The 20,573-nt window shown below is 43.9% G+C and overlaps 2 protein-coding genes across 3 annotated transcripts in view; one reads left to right on the top strand and one right to left on the bottom strand.

Moving 5' to 3' along the window:
* Window positions 1-20,573, top strand: part of LOC137352710 (carcinoembryonic antigen-related cell adhesion molecule 5-like) — a 721,824-nt gene that overhangs the window by 430,468 nt on the left and 270,783 nt on the right. The gene's annotated exons all lie outside the window — the stretch shown is intronic.
* The window catches only part of LOC137352906 (uncharacterized), a 227,969-nt gene that overhangs the window by 127,142 nt on the left and 80,254 nt on the right, over window positions 1-20,573 (bottom strand). The window contains exon 4 of the mRNA XM_068018751.1: window positions 3,635-3,952. Within this exon, the coding sequence (XP_067874852.1) occupies window positions 3,635-3,952 (318 nt within the window). The remainder of the gene's footprint in view (window positions 1-3,634; window positions 3,953-20,573) is intronic.

Raw genomic sequence — 20,573 nt, 5'->3', positions numbered from 1 at the left:
CATGTATTAATTCTTTAAATGCTAGCAATTGCCTGCCTACTGTCATACCTTCTAATGTAGTTTCCCTATCTACCACAGCTAACTTGTCCCTCATACCTTCATAGTTTCCTTTGTTTAGATTTAAGACCCTAGTTTTGGATTGAACTACATCACTTTCAAACTTAAAGTAAAACTCTATCATATTATGGGGATAGGCCACTGTGTAAGGCCCTCCCGCCATAGTACACCAAGGGGCTGGGAACTGTGTAAAACCCCTCGGGCTGGATGCACAGAGAATATTTTGACATGTAATGCAAATGTATATTGTAAATATAAAGTGAAATGGCAAATGTAGTGAGGCACCTCCTATACTCTATTGAAAAAAGCTGATCTGTATTGCACGTTATGTAATGTCCATTTTGAAATGTTATGTCATGTATTTATGAATAAATATATTTTGGGAAATGGGAATCTTCATCAGATGTCAACACCTGTGATATAATCAAGGTGCTGCTATCAGTACTCAGACCGATCCTATTGCTGGGGTTAATTGGCTTATTGGTCTTAAGCCACTGATACATCCCGGATGCATGGCATATTAGAGCCCCTGTGTTATTGTATTCTACTGGGTTTGTGTCATTGGATGAGATAGAGGACTTAGAAACAGGTTCTGTCAAAACACAGCAGATTGTTAATTGTATGTAATATAATGGAGAACAAGCAGGATTCAGTTAGTAGTTTCCAACGAAAATAGCGAGGCATCATCTTTTGATACCGGAATTGTATATTTTAATCATGATACATGGATATAACTTAATATAACAGAATGTGAAATCATTTGTATTTAATACACATTATATTCATCATGAATTGGCAATGATTCAAATGCTTCTCCAGTGCAATGCCATAGTAACGATACAGAATGTAAGCTAACCAGTTCCATGTAAAATTACTTTCTTTAAAAGCAGAAGACCACAAAACTAGCATGCAGTCAATCACCATAGAACTAAGTTCTACTAAATCCCAGTGAAGCAACTCTGCTACTTATTCTACCTGCTACTAGTTATTCCTATCTGTATCAAGATGAAGCAAATAGTTATGGAAACAAACTATTTTCAGCAAATGCTGGTCATGGTTCATACTTGGCAGCATTTTAAATGTTTGATATTAAATTGTTCTCAAACATTACACAACTACGATTACTGTTTGGCAACATATTTAAAAGTCACCACATGAATAGTAATTTTGCATTAGTTTCATTATTTTTAAATAGTGTTTCCTGGTCAGATTTAGATTTTTCCCATCTGTCAGTAACATTTTAAACATTTGCAAAATTCAATCCAGAAATGTAAAAGGACTGCTGGATCTGTGCCAGCAACCCCTTCACAGTTACCTTGGGTCCAGGACTCCAGCATTAGGCCTGATTCCACTCCCAGTGACACTGCCGATACTACTGAGCTGCTGGCCCTCTGATTTCCAGCAGCTCTGGAGGCAGGATCCCCGTCCTCAAAGGAACAGGGACCATGGTGTCAAGCAGTGTCGTTGAATTGCGCCATTGGGGGGCTCCAAAGGGCTGAGACTAGGCTCCCCTCACCTTTTCCGCTTGTCGTCGGAACCCTCAAACGGTAAAGGCATCAGAACCACATCTTAAGGAAGACAATGGCCTGATCAATGGTGGCCCTTTTTGTTCTGGCAGTGGTTGTATTGTTCCGGGGCCTCCATTGTGGAGTTGCACACAGGTGTCAGCAGCCATCTCTTCAATGGATATCCTCATCAGCCAGGAGCCCTCCGCAGAGACTGTCTGGTGGAATGAACAGCTGTGGCATCTGCAACTGCCTCAGGATGAATGAATCATGGAAGCTGCCAGGAAACCTGGTGCACACCTGCAGGAAATACCTGCAATGAGCAAACACCAGCTGCACTTTGAAGGAATGGAATCTCTACCTTTTGGTGAAAGCACTGGGCTGCTCCGCTGGGGCCTTCATGGTCACATGGGTGCAGTCGATCATGCCCTACATCCGAGTGAATCCTGTCACATCCCTCTGTGCCTGACTGGCCACCTCTGTGGTGAATACGATGATGTTCAATGCCTCCTCATACAGGATATCCATCACCTGAGAGATGCTGCTATGGGCAGACACTTGCGATATCCCATGGAGGTCTGCTGTTGACCCCTGAAACAAGCCAGATGCTGGAGTATTCAAGACCACTGAAACCTTGACATCTACTGGTTGTGGATGTCCACCTAAAGGTTTTCCTCCTGGAGTGTGCACAGATCAGCAACCACCTGTTTCAGTAGGTGTATCCATCGGCAGCATTGGTGCTCAGACATGTTCATGAAGCTGAACCTTTGGTTGTTCACCCTATGTTTCAGGTTGTGCCTTCATGTCTCTCCTGCAGCACCTCTGTGTCCCTCTGCATCAGGGGGTTGCCTGTGTTACTGAGGCCACTGCACATCATCACTGCTCCAGCCCACTTCTGAGTGGATGGTTTCTTTTTATGTTAACTGCTATTCCATTCTCATATTCTCTCTTTGCCAGTCTTATTTTCCTCTTCACTTCCCCTCTGAAATTATTATATTTGGTCTGGTTCTCGCTTGAAGACTTCAACCGACATGCATCATACAACCATTTTTTTTGTTTTTATCATATTTTCTATTTCTCTCTTCATCCAAGGAGCCCTTTTGGTTCCTTTACAGCTTTTCCTGTCAATCTTTGGTTCCATTTTACTCTGGTTCCATCCCCTCACATCATATCGAAGGTAGCTCTCTATCAGTTTAGAAGTTCTGCTTTAGATGGTTCCTTGCTCTTTTCCATTATTAATCAAATCCTTGTGAAACGACGATCACTCTTGCACAAGGAATAAAAACAGAAAGTGCTGGAAATACTCAGCAGATCAGGCAGCAGCTGTGCACAGAGAAGCAGAGTTAGCGTTTCAGGGCTGTGACCTTTCAGCAGAACTCTCACCCTCTGCCTCACCAACCTACACTGGCTTCTGGATAATGTCTCAATTTTAAAATTCTCATCCTGGTGTTCAAATCCCTCCATGGACTGACCCCTCCCAGTCTCTGTCACCTCCTCCAGTTCTACAATCCTCAGATCTCTGTGTTCCACCAATTCTGACCTCTTCAATATCTTTGATTTTAATCACTCCACCATTGGTGGCTGTACCTTCAGCTGCCTGGGCCCTAAGCTCTGGAATTCCCTCCCTAAACCTCTCCACCTCTCTTTCTCCCAATTCCAGAGACTCCTTAAAACCCTGCACTTTGACCATCTTTCCCTCTTCTGTCCTAACAGCTCCTGATGTAACTCGGTGTTGAATTTTGATAATCCCTCCTGTGAAATGCTTTGTCACACATTATGATTTCAAAGCACTATCTATATAAATACAAGTTGATGTTATTCTCCTCTCCCCCACGTCAATGCACCGCCCTCTCCCCGATCCGATCTGCTGGCCTTCTGCAGAGAATCAGCAAACTTCAACAGCAACGACTGGTAACAGGGAGGAAAAGTGAGTGAGACCGCAGACATCGGGTGTCCATGTGCGGCTACGATAGGGGTGGGACGGAGGCGGTGTTTCAGTTCCCAGGCACCGTGTCTGCAGTCACAATGAAAACTTTATCAATAACCCTCTCCTCAGAAAAACTCTCACTTACCAAGAACACGCAGAGTGATGCTTGCTGTTGTTTGACTACCGGTATTTGGAACCATGGTCACAGTGTATTCTCCACTGTCCGAATCTGTCACTGATTTCAGCAGGAGTGACCCGTTAGTGGGGAATATCTCAGCCCGGGATTCGTATTCATTACTGAGAGAAACACCTGTACCGATCCACGCACCGATACTTTTCACTCCGAACATCCAGTTCCCATTCTTCACCGCAGCTGACGGCTTCACTGAAAATAATGCATCGCCTCCGACGGTCACATTAATCCGACTGTTTTCTATCAGGATGGTAAAATCCTGGGATACAGCTGAGGAAAGAAAATCACATGAAGGAAGTAAAGAGAAACAGTCAAACTCGACACAATATCTCCTTTTCTAAAGTGATAATAACGTCATTTCTTGTATCTCAATCTGATTTTCTCTGACAATCCCTTTGCTGTCTTGTTTCTCTAATCACGAAAAGAAATGAGACGAGACAGTGATCCTTACCCACAGATATCAATAAGCAAACAGCTACCGCAGTAAGTGACAGTCTCACCATCTTGAGAGAACAGTCCCACTCCCTGTTACACTCAGTGACTGACCCGCTCTTCCTGGTTTACAGAACACATCAGTTGAGTCATTTAGTGAAGTGTCAATGCTGATTGGACCGAGTGCTGTTCACCTGACTGGAAACTCATTCCACAGAATCCGAGCTGTTATATATTCAGAGAAATTGTTTGCTCAGGAATCAAAGCTTTGTTCCTCTTTTGTCACCTGGAATGCAGCACCTGAAAGGGTTCCGATGAAGGGTCACTGACCCGAAACGTTAACTCTGCTTCTCTTTCCACAGATGCTGCCAGACCTGCTGAGTGGTTCCAGCATTTCTTGTTTTTATACCTGAAAGGGTGAGATGGACTTATATCCATAAGAGGGGTGATAATCCCAGGCAGCAGAGACACTCAGGTCAAAGCCTCTCTGTACATGGATGATGTCACCGTCTTCTGCTCGGATCCACTGTCAGTTCACAGTCTGATGAGCATCTACGACCAGTTCGAACTGGCCTTGGGAGCGAAAGTAAATAATGGCAAATGCGAAGCCATGTTCTTTGGGAACTGGGCCGCCTCATCCTCTGTGCCCTTCACCGTCAGGTCAGACTTCCTGAAGGTGCAAGGGATGTAGTTTAGAGGTGCAGGCGTGTGCGTGAAAAACTGGAAGGTGCGTGTAGCCATGGTGAAACAGAAACTGGGCATGTAGGAGCAGCGTTCTCTCTGCATTGCAGGTAAGAATCTTGTCATTAGATACGAGGCACTCACATTGTTACTGTACATGTCGCAGGTCTGGCCCATACCCCACTCCTGCACTGTGGCGGTCACTCGAGCTACTTTCCGCTTAATCTGGAGATTGAAAGTGGACCGTGTCTGCAGGGACACGATGTCCAAACTTATAGATATACCCAATGTTGTCCTCATCCTGACGGCTAACTTTGTGGTTGCATCAAGCTTTGAGTAGATCCTTGGTACAAACACCAACTGTCACTATGTGCTGAAGTTTGGTCTGTTCCTGCTGTTGTGAAGGATGGGTCTGGCCACGTTACTGTGGAATGTTCCATTCAGTTGGACCATTGCCTTACCCCCTGTCCCTTGTGGAAGGTTTTGTGCAGAAAAGCACGTTTGACCACAAGTCCATCAGACACTGGTTGGCACTTAACATCCTCAAGGCCCTGCAGGAAAACGAGATGGTGGATCCTGTCGGATGCTTCCCCGAGCAGGTGATCAAACACATATCAAACAAGCACCAAGACATAGCTTGGCTGGTAGTGAGAAGATCCCTCCCTGTCAGATCCTTCCTGCATGCCCGAACTCTCACCGCCTCTGCACACTGTCCTCGAAGTGGCTGTGGTGAGGAAGAGACTGTCGGCCACCTCCTTCTGAAATGTACCTTTGCAAATAGGTCTGGAAAGAGATGCAGTGCTTTTCGTCAAGGTTCATCCCAAGTAGCTCCTTAACTTAGGACTCTGTGGTCTCCGGGCTATTCCCAGGGTCGCACACTGAGATAGAAAATCAATTGCTGCTAGAGGTCCTGTAACTCAGTGAAAGACGCTCTTTGGTCTTCCCGAAACTTGCTGGTTTTTCAGTGCAAAGAGTTGTCAACAACCGAGTGTTGCAAATGGGCACTTTTTGAGGTCCAGGACTATGTGCTGAGGAATGAACTAAAGCTTGGGGCAGCCGCTGCAAAGACTCAATGGGGAAAGACCACAATGTAAGGTCCTCCCACCATAGTATAAGGAGGGGTTTCACCCCAAGTTAAACCCCTGTATGCACCAGAAAATGTTTTTGGTATGTAATGTAAATGTCATTGTACAGAAAATGGAGTGGCAAGATTTATGAAGTACCCCACATTCTGTATCAAAATAAACTGATCTTTTTTGCACTTTCTGAAATGTCGACAATGAATTGTTTTGTAATGTACTTTTTCCACAAATTTTATGCATAAACCATATTTTCGGTAAAAAAGTAGATCCAGTAGTAAGTTGCAAAAGGGAATTGAATCAGTACTTGAACAGGGAAGAAAATCCAGGATTATAATGAAAGAATAATCGGATCGCTCTTTCCATGATCCCAGCCAAGGCTCCTTAGACAGCACCTTCCAAACCTGCGACCTCTACCAACTAAAGGACAAGGGCAGCAAATACACGGGAACGCCACCACCTGCAAGTTCTCCTCCAAGTCACACACCATCCTGACTTGGAACTATATCGCCATTCCTTCACTGTTGCTGGGTCAAAATCCTGGAACTACCTTTCTAACAGCAGTGTGGGTATACCTACCCCAAATGGACTGCAGCAGTGCAGGAAGGCAGCTCACCACCACCTTCTCAAGGGCAATTAGGGATGGGCAATAAATGCTGGTCTGGCCAGTGACGCCCACATCCCATGAATGAATTTTTAAAAAGCCGAATGGAGTGACTAAGTTCATACCAACAGTGAACATTCCTTCACAAGACCATTAAAAATCCACCAAAGTTTAGGGAGTGGTTAATTCTTGGTAGATTGTCAAATTTTAAAGTCAAAGGATATCAGGAAACTGCAATAGAATCTTTGATCTAAATTTTCCACCTAACATATAACCAGCTGATCACCCATGGCATGAAACATCGGGAATGCAGTGTTCAGGTGAGGCAATGTTAGAGGACAGGGAGAAGTGGACAAAGGCAGTCACACAGACAATTCAACTTCTGTTTTAATGTTATACTTACATTCTGTCCTACATTTTATCAAATAATTTGATATGGATTTCTTATCAGAAAATAAATCTTACTTTTGCTTGCGCTCTGTTTCCCAAAAAAAATGCTCTCCCTTTCGTTACTCTTTTTGCTGTACTTTTGTGTCCATTTGATTACCATTATAAATTCCCCTGGTCACATTCAGAACAGAAATTACCGATGTAAATTTGACACCCTCTTACTGAACAATCTGACCACTGGGTGGCTTTTACACACAATCTGCTCAGTCTGCATCTGGAAGAAAGGTTTGAAAATTTTAATCAGCTATTCCTCCTCAGAAAGGGACATTTTGATTGTCCAGGATTTAATATTTTAAAAAAGGAATATTTTAAGATAACTTGATTGAATTGATCCATTGAGTGTTTTTTGCCAATTCATTCAAGTTTTTTCTCAAAATTTCTCAGCATCTTCCAAATGCACAGCTTGGCCTTATATTTTTCTCCAATGATCTTGGCAGCTGAACTTGGATTATGCACTCTCTGATATCTAATTTTCCAGGATTCATTTACATTGTTCAATCAGCTAAACTGATGGAACATGTTTCCTAATCCTCTAACAGTTTATGGTTAACTTATTTGAAGAAAAGCTGCAGGAGAAATCTGAAGAAGTTTGCGAAGATATTCTTTTCTCATGTCAAGGGTGTTATAAATAAAAAGACATTTGTGTGTGCGACAAGGAAAGAATGAGTACTGATTCCAGAACTGTGGAGCTCTCACATTGTGTCCCAAAGAAAATGTTTTGCATGGATAATTAGTGTTTGAGAGAACATTTTTGCCACGATTTTCCAAAAAATCATTTTGAAGGCAGAAAGTTATGTCATCTGTGTTCATTGACTGAACAGCTACATGATACAGAGAGGAGAGAAAGACAGATAGAGTGTATTGCCTGATTCCAATTTGATTTCTTTTTAAATTTCAGTTTGGATAGCAAATAAAACCCTTTTTGGGGATACAGATAGTAAGAGACTTGAGGGTGTGGATAGGAAGGGACCTGAGGGTGTGTTGAGGAGAGAAACAGGTCAAAAGTGAGGAGCCTGGCTTCACCCCTTCCACTTTTGGGAAAGCAAGTGGGAGTTGGGGAGTGAATGGAGATATGAAAGTAAAGTGAATGAAACTGGAACATGAAGGATGACTCAGCATTCAAAAAGCAAGGAGCAGAGACAGTGATAGGATTGAGAGAGTGGTCGATGGAGGAGGGAATGAGTTGAATAGGTTAGCAATGGAAGAGCAGTGAGGAGGTGAGTTAAACATAAATGGGTTGGAACTTTGCCACTGAGGGCTACATTTTCCCTGCATTTACATCTTAAATTCAGCCTACAGCCATTGATTTGTATTTCTGTACCACACTAAGCGCACAGTTTTTTTTTTATTCGTGGGATATGGGCGTCACTGACTAGACCAGCATTTATTGCCCATCCCTAAGTGCTCTTGAGAAGTTGGTGGTGAGCTGCCTTCTTGAACCGCTGCAGTCCATGTGAGGTAGGTACACCCACAGTGCTGTTCAGAAGGGAGTTCCAGGATTTTGACCCAGCGACACTGAAGGAACGGCGATATAGTTCCAAGTCAGGATGGAGTGTGGCTTGGAGGGGAACTTGCAGGTGGTGGTGTTCCAGTGAAACTGCTGCCCTTGTCCTTCTCTGTGGTGGAGGTTGTGGGTTTGGAAGGTGATTTCGAAGGTGCCTTGGTGCATTGCTGCAGTGCATCTTGTAGATGGTACACACTGCTGCCACTGTGCGTCGGTGCTGAAGGGAGTGAATGTTTGTGGATGGGGGTGTCAATCAAGTGGGCTGCTTTGTCCTAGATGGTGTTGAACATTTAGAGTGTTGTTGGAGCTAGAGGCCTGCTACCTGACGGGAACCGACGATATAGAAATATAGAAAATAGGAGCAGGAGTAGGCCATTCGGTCCTTCGAACCTGCTCCGCCATTCATTATGATCATGGCTGATCATCCAACCCAGCCACCTGTTCCCGCTTTCTCCCCATAACCTTTGTTCCCTTTTGCCCCAAGAGCTATATCTAACTCCTTCTTGAAATCATTAATTGTTTTGGCCTCAACTGCTTCTGTGGTAGCGAATTCCACAGGCTCACCACTCTCTGGGTGAAATAATTTCTCCTCATCTCAGTCCTGAAAGGTATACCCCATATCCTTAGACTATGACCCCTGGTTCTGGACTCCCCCACCATTGGGATCATCCTTCCTGCATCTACCCTGTCAAGTCCTGTTAGAATTTTATAGGTTTCTAGGAGATCCCCCCTCACTCTTCTGAACTCTCGCGAATATAATCCTAACTGACCCAATCTCTCCTCATACGTCAGTCCCGCCATCCCAGGAATAAGTCTGGTAAACCTTCGCTGCACTCCCTCTATAGCAACAACATCCTTCCTCAGATAAGGAGACCAGAACTGCACACAATATTCCAGGCGTGGCCTCACCAAGGCCCTGTATAATTGCAGCAAGCCATCCCTGCTCCTGTACGCAAATCCTCTTGCTATGAAGGACAGCATGTTCACCACCTGCAAGTTCCCCTCCAAGTCACACACCATCCTGACTTGGAACTATATCGCTCTTTCTTCATTGTCCATGGGTCAAAATCCTGGAACTCCCTGCCTAACAGAGGGTATACCTACCCCAAATGGACTGCGGTTCAAGAAGGCAACTCACCACCTCCTTCTCAAGGGCAGTTAGGGATGGCAATGAATGCTGGCCTGGCCAGTGATGCCCACATCCCATGAATGAATTAAAAAAAAAATACCATTTGCCTTACCTTCAGTGACTGGTGTACGAGAACACTCACGTCTCATTGCATATTCCCCTCTCTCAGTTTATAACGGTTCAGATAATAATCTGCCTTCCTGTTTTTGCTACCAAAGTGGATAACCTCACAATTATCCACATTATACTGTATCTGCCATGCATTAGCCACTCACGCAACTTGTCCAAATCACCCTGAAGCCTCTCTGCATCCTCCTCACAACTCACCCTCCCACCCAATTTTGTGTCCTATGTGTTGGGTTCGGGCCCATCTTCGGGGTATGGTTTTAGGGCTTGGGTCGGGTCGGGCTGAGTCCAAGTCGAGTCGGGTCGGGTCAGGCTGGACACACAAGGTAAGTGCTCTGTTGGCAAGTATTGAAATTAAAATACTTACCCGAACTGGAAGTCCGGGACGAATCTGTGTCTGTGCAGTGAGCAAGTGACGTCATTATGATGTCATCACGCATGTGCTACAGCTTCTTGCAGGTTGGGTGTCAGGAAGGTAAGTAAACAGATGGTTGGTCGGGTTCGGGCTCGGGGCAAAATGGAGGGACTCAGGCCAGGTCGGGCTCGGGTCCGCTGTGGTTTGGTCGGGTTCTTTTTTCCCGACCTGAGCAGGCCTCTCGTTGTAGCTGCACCCAACCACAGTGAAGAATACAGGAATGAGACAGAAGCAGAACAGAGCACTTAAAGAAACCAATCGTAAAAATTAATGACACACCAGCAGAGTGTGTAACTCTCTGGCCCCTCTCTCTCTCTGGCCACGTCTCTCTCTCTCTCTGCCCCCCCTCTCTTTCTGTCTCCCCTCTATCTGTCCCCATCTCTCTCTCTCTCTCTGGCCCCCCTCTCTCTATCCCCTCTCTCTCTATCTATGGGAACAAACCAAAATAGATCGAGGTCGAATTTCACCCCTCATGTTTTTTCGAACAGAATGCAAAAACATGAGCAGTAATTTGAAGGGTAGAAAACCACAGATGGAGACATATACACAAAGATGAGCTTTTGATTAGTAAACATGGGGGGAAAAACTTGTTTCTGGCAAATGGTGAGGACGAAGGGCCAGTGAGCTGTCCTGTACAATAACACTGAGGAGTAAAAGTTAAAAATGGATAAGAGGTTAAAACACAATTATTCACCAACATTTGGGAGACGTTTTCAGAAGAGGTGTAATGTTACACATTGAATTAGATCACTTAACAGGTCATTCGGCCCAACTAGTCCACACCAGATTCCTCCCAACTCCTCTTCACCTATTCTAACCCTAACAACATAACCTTCTGTTCCACCCTCCCTGAAACACTTGTCTAATTTTTCCTAAAATGTATCTATGCTACTCGTCTCAACTACTCCATGTATCAGCAAGTCCCACAATATAACCACTCTCTGGGTGTAGAGGGATTTTCCTGAATTCCTGAATGGATTAATTTGTGACTGTCCTATATGTATGCCAGTGGGATTTGGATTCTCCTACAAGTGGAAACATCTCCACGTTTACCCATCAAACACCTTCACAATTTGCAGGATCTCTAGTAGACTGCCATTATGTCTTCTCTTCTCCATAGAAGAGTTCCCCGGCCTGTTCAGCCTTGCCTGATATTTATAACCTTTCCGTTCTCGTATCATCCTTGTAAATTAAGTACTTTACACTCGGAGGATTTAGATTTGTAATTCCTTTGTTATTTAAAGTCATTACAGCTACAGAAGTACATGCAGCATCAATATTTCCAAATTGTGGCAATTAGAGTCATATACGGCACTGAGGGAGGCCATTCGGCCCATCGAGGCTCTGCCAGCTTTCCACAGAAATACCCTGTCAGTCCCAATTATCTAAATTACTGGGATCATCATTCAGTAAAGGACTGCACTATTCACCTACTTAATATGCCTATGTCACCCTGTAGCATTGTTTCCAAAGCATGATGTTTGAAAGCTGAGTTTCAGGCATTTTCTCAGGCCAGGGGAACTTGACAGGTGTAGTGGAGGTACTTGCACAGCTGTCCTACTGTGAAATCGCAGGGCCAGGAAAGAGGGAAGAGGGCGGAGGAAAAGAGGAACAGCTTGTCTCTGAGATGAACAAGTTCCTGAAACCCGGTCACACAATAGCTCAAACACTTCAAACAACAGGGAAGAGGTGGCAGTTGATTTGTGTTGCTTCTCCAAACTGCTCAATTTAGCATTCTCAGCAGAATACCGGACAGACAGAAGGGGTGGATAGAGACAGAGACAGATTCCGTGTGTGTGTGAGAGAGACACAGAAGGGCAGACAGACAGACATTAGACAGGGAGAATGATTCAGGGTGTGAGAGAGAAAAATGGACAGAGAGAGGGATTCGCAAAGAGACAGAGGTCGAGAGAGGGCGAAGGAGACAGGGAGAGGGAGACAGAGACAGACAAAGGAGGAGAGAGACAGATGGAAAGTGGAATTTATTGCATTAAGAGATGTAGGCTATAGTCCTTGCACATCCTAATTATATGTGTTACTGTGTAGTGGTTTGTGGTGAACCGTTCGGCTCCTCTAATCTGGTCTGTCCAATCTTTTTTAGTGGTTTTCTCTTTGGAGGATCGGGACACTTGGAAATGTTCTGCCCGAATGTCATTCTACAGGCCGGAGAAAATGGGGCCAGTTGTCACCTTGCTGAAATAAACTGGATTAGTGCTGCTGATGCATGGAGCTGACTTGAAGATTTCTTTGAGAAAAGAAATAAGAGGGAAACATTTATCCACAGGGACTTTTTACACATTTTAGTACCGCATATTGATTATGCACCTTGTTAGATAACTCATATTTCACTAACTCTGCCATCTAAGGAATACCAGTCAGTGACACACACCCTGGTAGGAATTTATATCACCTGCTCCTTTATATCACCTATACACATATGTCCCACTTTGCTGATGTAATCTTTTTCCAATTTATTTGTCTCAACTAAATCCCATTCCATCCCAGTAAAATAAGATCATTACCATGCCACTACCTGTACATTTGGCTCCTGTTATCCTTCAGCTATTTTCAATGTAAACAAGGAAGTAACTCTACATATCCACGATTAATAACAAGATATTTCTGTGCTCTGGCTTGAATTTCACCTATCACAAATATCTCAGTCCTTCTTTAATTTCCTGGCTGCTTCGCCCAACTCTTTACCCACAGTCTCATCAGTTTTACAAAATCTTTCAAGTTGATCACCAATTTTTCAATCCAGTTCACCCATCCAGAGCCCACAACAGTACCGGACTCCAACATATTCTCTGCAACCTTTCACCAAGCACATAGACCATTAAAAATCACAGCACAACAATAGACCCTTCGATTCCACAGACTTGTCCTTTTGTCACACCACACCAATCCTTTTCCATTGAGAATTTCCAGGAGATGATCCTTGCTTATTAAATCCGCAAACACCAACATAGCCTTTCCACATTTAGTCTATTAAACACTGCATCATTTTTGAGACATTTATTAAACAATGGCAACAATTCATACCTTTATAAATTGGTTAATGTAGAAAAACACAGCAGCACATCTCAGACATACAATTGATAAATGGCCATCAAATCAGAGAAGCGCATATTAGCGGCAGTGATCAGTACCTTGGTCAAAGAGTTAGGTTTTTAGGATGGTCTTAAAGACCAGGAGGTGGAGCGAGGAGGGTGGAGGGAGGTGGAGTGGTTTAGAGATGGAATTCTGGAGTCTGGGGCCGAGGTGACTGCAGGCAGATTGATCAATGTGACAGGAGGGAGGGATAGACACAAATAGCCCGAGTGAGAAGAGCGGATAGTTCTGGGATATTGAAGGGATGTGAGTGATTAAAGAGACAGGAAAGGCATGAAGGAATTTAAACAGGAGAATGAACAATTTGAAATGGAGGCGTTGGGGAATGGGAGCTAATGTCGGTCAGACCCGAAATTACAGAGGATGTAGGACATGAGACCATCGTGGAGAGAATCTGGGGTTGGACGTGGAACTTGGAGGTGAACTGAAAATCTGGTTACAAATAGTCTTGCAGCAATAGCCAGGAAAGGGGATGGAAAGAGCACATAACTTACATGGGAGCTGAAGACAATGACTTTCATCTTCCTATTGCTTCACTGGAAGAAGCTGCATCTCATCCAAGACCAGGTATTCAACAAGCAGTCTGGTGTCACGGATGCAGTGGAGAGTTGAAAGGGTGGTGGAGAAGTACAGATGGGTGTTTTAGAGTGTATATATGCAAGCAGATCCTGTATCCAAGAATGATGTCGCTAGCGAATAGTATATAGATGAAGAAAAAGCATCCAAAAATAATTCAGCGGGGTAATTCCGAGGAAACAGAGGGAATGGGAAAGAAGTGAATCCATTCCTGGAAGTTCTGCTATTGGATAGGTACGAGTGAAATCAAGGAACAGCAGTCCCACTGGACTGGACAAATGAGGATGACCGTTTTGATGACCGTTTTGAAGAGTGCAGAGGGGTCAGCAGGATCAGGAAGAGTAATGCACCATGACCAGTCAAAGACAGTGTGTTTAGGACAGTTTCATTGCTGCAATAGGAGTGAATGCCTAACTGAAGAGACATAAGCAGGGAGTTGGGGGACAATAGGCATGGATGTGGGAGGCAAAACCATATTCAAGGTCTTTTGGTGAGGAAAGAGAATATCAATATGGGTGTTAGTTTCCAAGTACTGGGGGAATGTGATTATAGTTTTCTTGTTGGAAGATGTTAATATCAGTCTGGAAATGTAGAATACCTGACCAGAGTGATTGTTAAACTGACAGCCAGAATGGGGTAGAGGGGCAGGAAGGGAATGTGAGTAGGAGATGGGGCTCATGGATGTGATGACCTGCAACAAGGCATCAGGGGAGATCAGAAAGAATCTTCAGGGCAAGAATAAACATCAAGCCTCGGGAATGTTTGGTTTGGTGGACAAGGGGAAGTGAGTGGAAACAACAGAGGCAGTGGAATAGATAGTCTTAATCTTTGGAACCAAAATGAGCCCTTCACATTTGTAATTCACAAAATGACAACAAATAATAGGATTGTATAAATTGAAAGGTCAGTGTTGCCCTGTTTGTGCATAGGAAGCACACATGACATAAAACCACACTAATTTTGTTGCCCATGGGACCCTTTCTTGAAAAACTTTGGTAAGGTGCAATGTTCAGGTATAACCATAGTTTTTGAGATCTATTACCACCTTCAGAATATACACTGTTTAATCCCGAAGGCTATTGTCTCCTTGACAAGAGGATGTGCAAAATCACATTTAGTTGTCAAACTGCGGCCTGACTTGTATAAACGTACAATTGCCTGTTTGATTTTTTTTCCTCTATGTCGATATTTGTGAAACCTTCAATGATACAGGGCTTTATATGATTTCATCTGCCTGATCTCATACATTCAAGGAAATATCTCACCACCCACTGCTCTGCTGGGTTGTGTTGCGGTCCCTGGTCATTTATCAAGAACACATTGCTGAGTTCAGTGAAGCACAGCTGATTGACACAGGAAGGTTAAAATTGCATTCGAATTTAATATCGTATGCTAAAAACATTTGTATTTTAAAACACAATGGGATCTCAGGGGTTGTGAGTTCAAATCTCACTGGAGCCAACCTTCAGTTTATTGTTTTCAGATAGATTTTTGATGGACAAGGGAGTCAAGGGTTATGGGAGCAGACAGGAATGTGGGGTTGAGGCCACAATAAGATCAGCCTTGATCTTATTGAATGGCGGAACAGGGTTGAGGAGCCGAATGGCCTACACCTGCTCCTAATTCTTATGTTTTTATGTTTAATTTCAAATTAGCTTTCTCAGTTTTTAGTTCTTTCTTCCACACGGAATTTTCTTCGGAAATTCTACTTTCCCAAAAACAACTTTTGTATTTTTCTGAGGGTATGAACAATGTGCTTCAGTGCTTACTCTCTCAGCCACTGACACACAAACAAACTGTTAAAGCCTCATTGAAAGCCGATGGTTCCGTTGAATCTCACGCTGCATTAAGTATAAAAAGAAGTGTTTATATCTTCTAATTCAATACATTGTTACTATGCATCCAACTTTGGCATGCTCCAGCTTGTCCCAATTGTCCAACAAATGTGTTTTTTTATATTCGTTCATGGCGAGGCCAGCATTTATTGCCCATTCCTAATTGCCCCTGAGAAGGTGTTGGTGAGCTGTCTTCTTGAACTGCTACAGTCTTTGGGGTAGGTACACCAGCAGTGCTGTTAGGAAGGGAGTTCCAGGATTTTGACCCAGCAACAGTAAAGAGACTGAGATATCGTTCCGAGTCAGGATAGTGTGTGGCTTGGAGGGGAACTTGCAGATGGTGGTGTTCTCATGCATCTGCTACCCTTGTCCTTCTAGGTGTTAGAGATCTTGGAAGGTGCTATCTAAGGAGCCTTGGTGAATTGCTACAATGCATCTTGTAGATGGTACACACTGCTGCCATTCTGCATCGGTGGTGAAGGGAGTCAATGTTGAAGGTGGTGGAGTGCCAATTATGCAGGTTGCTTTGTTCCAGATGCTGTCAAGCTGCTTGAGTGTGGTTGGAGATGCACCCATCCAGGCAACTGGGGAGGATTCCATCACACTCCTGACTTGTGCCTTGTAGATGGTGGACAGGTACTGGGGAGACAGGAGGTGAGATACTGGCTGCAGAATTCCCTGCCTCTGACCTGCTCTTGTAGCCACAGTATTTTTGTGACTGGTCCAGTTCAGTTTCTGGTCAATGGTAATCCCCAGGATGTTGATAGTGGGGGATTCAGCGATAGTAATACCATTGAAAATCAAGGAAAGATAGTTAGATTCGCTCTTGTTTGAGATGATTATTGCCTGGCACTTGTGTCACGTTAATGTTACTTGCCACTTATCAACCCAATCCTGGATGTTGTCCAGGTTTTGCTGCATCTGGACATGGGTTGTTTCAGTATGAGGAGTCGCAAATGGTGCTAAAATTGTGCAATCATCAGCAAACATCCCCACTTCTGGCACTGTGATGGAGGGAAGGTCATTGATGAAGCAGCTGAAGATGGCTGGGTCTAGGGCAGAATCCTGAGGAACTCCTGTAGTGATGCCCTGGAATCAACCTCCAACAACCACAACCATCTTCCTTTGCACTTAGCATGACTCCAACTAGCGGAGAGTTTTCCCCCTGATTTCCATTGACTCCAGTTTTGCTAGGACTCCTTAATGCTGTACTCAGTCAAATACTGCCTTGATGTCAAGGTCAGTCACTCTCACCTCACCTCTGGAGTTCAGTTCTTCTGTCCATGTTTGGACTAAGGCTATAGTGAGGTCAAGAACTGAGCGGCCCTGGCAGAACCCAAACTGAGCGTCAGCGAGCAGGTTATTGCTGAGCAAGTGCCATTTGATAGCACTGACAACGACCCCTTCCATCAGTTTGTTGATGATTGGGAGTAGACTGATAAGGCAGTAATCGGTCGGGTTGGATTTGTCCTGAATTTTGTGCACAGGACATACTTTGGCAATTTTTCAATTTGCTAGGTAGATGCCTGTGTTGTAGCTTTACTGGGACAGCTTGGCTAGGGGAGCAGCTAGCTCTGGAGCACAAGTCTTCAGTACTATTGCCGGAATGTTGTCAGGGCTCATAGCCTTTGCAGTATCCAGTGCCGTCAGCCATTTCTTCATATCATATGGAGTGAATCGGATTGGCTGAAGACTGGCTTCTGTGAATCTGGGGACCTTAGGAGGAGGCCGAGATGGATTATTCACTCGGCACGTCTGGCTGAAGATGGATGCAAATATTTCAGCCTTGTCTTTGCACTGATTGAGGTTGGACTTGAGGTTGGAGACATTTGTAGTGCCTCTTCCTCCTGTTCATTGTTTAATTGTCCACCACCATTCACGATTGGATGTGGCAGGACTGCAGTCTTTTCAAAACCAATAGACAGATGTACAGATACAGGTTAAGTGGGTCAACACAACTATAGCAATGATTTTCAATATGGGAAAATGTGAGGCCATCAACTTTGGAATGAAGAAAGACAAATCGGATTAATTTCTGAACGGTGAGAAATGTGGGAACAGAAGTCGGCCATTGCATCCAACAAGCCTCTTCCACCATTTAATGAGATCACAACTGATTTGTATGAACTGAATGATTCCATATCTTTTACTACATTTGACTTACAAAAATCTATCACTCTCAGATTTGGAATTATTCGCTGAGATAAAAAATAATTTTGTGAGAGCTCCAAACTTCTGTCTCCACTTGTTTGCAGCAGGGTTAACAAACTTCTATCCTAAATTATCTGGCTCTGATTTTAAGGATATGACTCCTTGTCCTGGACTTCCCACCAGTGGACAAAATTCCTTTCACAACCCAAAAACCTCAATTACCCTTCAGACCTCTAATCCCAAGGGAATACAAGCCTAGACTATGTGATCCCTCCTTATAATTTAACATTCTGGTGAATCTGTGCCGCATTTCTACCAAAGCCAATCGCCCAGTCAGTGGCAAAGTGAGGGCACTCACTGCTGGACCTGAAGAAAGCTGTCCACAAGGATCCAGCAATCTCTGTGGCATGGATTTTACCGTCCCTGATGAAAATTTCATTCTGGTGTCACCTGAAGGGTATCACTGGAGTCTGGCAACAATAATGTCATGAAGAAAGCTAAGCAGCCAATCACATCAAAGAATTCTCATAGGCAGCAAATCAGGAAATAAAATGCACTGATTATCTCACTTTTTAAGTATTTTACGGACAGCAAAATAAAAATTGGGTCATATACATGGGATTAATTTAGAAGCTGAAATACCATAAACTTTGATAGGTCAGAGTGAAATCCAGTGAAAGCTCTCTCACTGAGCTGGGCAACAGAGGAGAGGTGTTGGAGGAGGTTGGAATTCTCACTCATTATAGGCTGCAGGAAGATTGAGGAGGATGAGGAGGGAAATGCACGATGGTCAAAGTAACAGAGGATTCCATTTGTGATTGACTAGGGCAGTGTCATTGATCTGACAAGGTGGAAAACTGATTTGTGAGCTTCAGACATGGAGTTGCAGAAAAGATGGACATGGATGAGCGAGGCAAACAGAAACTGAGGTTTATCATTGTTCTCCAGATTGATCCCAGAGCTATGGGTGATTTTGGCACAGGAAAGTGTGGCTTGAAGTGGTCCATTGAGATCTGATTATGAATTGCTCAACCAGTTGTGTGCACAAGCACACATGCCTGAATCCCTGATGAAATGAAAAGTAGTGCCATACCACGGGGGACAAGTGGGATGGGAAATGGTAAAGTTCTTACTGGAAACAAGGGGCATTGAGCTTGGAACTAAACTAACAGATGCATCACAATAAATGGAAGACCAAAAGAGGAGGCAGTTAGCAGTTTGAAAGTGACGTTGGCAACAAGAATTTTAACAGAACATGAGAGATGTATCTTGAAATATCTTCAGGAATTTGTTGTTCTTCTGTTGCAGCAAGTTACAAACCAACAGTGCTCTCGTCACCAATAAAGTTAATGCCTGTGGAAACACAAATACAAATAACCTTGATTCTAAGTATGTATGAATAATTTCAGTGAAATGTACTGTTTTAGGAAATAGCAACAGATTTCATTGCTTATGTGAAGCAGCAATCTAAGCTCCTGCAAGTGTAGAGTGGATTGGGTATGAGATATTACGTAGATATCACATTGCCGCTTGACGACGGGACCGTGATTTACATAGTAAAATAAATTTACATACCTGACTTAATTGCAAGCCCACCTCTGCCTCTGGTCCCGTTGCGATCTTCGTGCCGCTAGCTGGCACTCCTGCACCTTCCAAACCCTGTTTGGGGATTCAAGGCGAGACACTGGTGGGGATGGGGGAGGGGGTAGGAGTGAAAATTTCATGGTGGGCGGGGTGATGGAGTGGTGAAAACCACTCCGATTGGTTTCGGGAATGGTGGGAAGGGGTTTAGGACCAAACGGAAAGAAGTTGTGGGGGACAGGTCGTGAGTGAAAACACTTTTTTGGGGGAATAGGTCAAAAAATCAATTGGTTATTCATGGGAGGAGAGGGGATTTCAGGTGTGAACAAATTTTTTGTTCAATTTTGAAACAACCCTGTGCCTTTCAAAATTTAAATGTAACTGAAGGGCTTGAAGCCCTTTAAAAATGGGTTCTGGCACCTGCACAGTGGCGCCTGACGCCATTGCCAGGGATGGTTCGCCCACCTATCATGTCATCGGAAGGCGACTGCCCTGACCATGTTAATGAGCCGCCGCATATGGAACAATGACAGCTCCGCGGAGGAAACGCCGTGTATGGGGGCCGCCATCTTTTGCGGCTCGGTGGCGGCCACATAGAATCCAAGCCATTGATTTTCTCGCTCTCCCCATCTGGAATATTAGAGTCTCTTAACCCCCTGTCCACTATCTCATGTGATGTCTGCACAGAACAAATATGAAACTTACTTAATCAAGATCTTTAGTGCTTGACACAGGATAGTAGGTTATCTTTAGAAGCAAGAAAGATCATTAATCAGAAGCTTTACATTGCAATCATGATCTGAAATCAGCATTCTCAATTGTTACTTTGTTTGCATTCTGTTCAATGTCTGAAGTCTTTAGTCCAAAACGACAACATTAAGGGAAACAATCCAAAGATTAATATTCAGCACATTCACAATATACCCAAACTAAATGCCTTATTTATTTTTTTATTTATTTAGAGATACAGCACTGAAACAGGCCCTTCGGCCCACAGAGTCTGTGCCGACCAACAACCACCCATTTATACTAATCCTACACTAATCCCATATTCCTACCACATCCCCACCTGTTCCTATATTCCCCTACCACCTACCAATACTAGGGGCAATTTATAATGGCCAATTTACCTATCAACCTGCTAGTCTTTTGTGGTGGGAGGAAACTGGAGTACCCGTCGAAAACACACGCAGATTCAGGGAGAACTTACAAACTCC

The sequence above is a fragment of the Heterodontus francisci genome, chromosome 39, assembly GCF_036365525.1.
Source record: "Heterodontus francisci isolate sHetFra1 chromosome 39, sHetFra1.hap1, whole genome shotgun sequence".
Classification (NCBI taxonomy): Eukaryota; Metazoa; Chordata; class Chondrichthyes; order Heterodontiformes; family Heterodontidae; genus Heterodontus; species Heterodontus francisci.
Note: the sequence above shows the minus strand (reverse complement) of the source record. Positions and strands in the feature narration are given on the sequence as shown.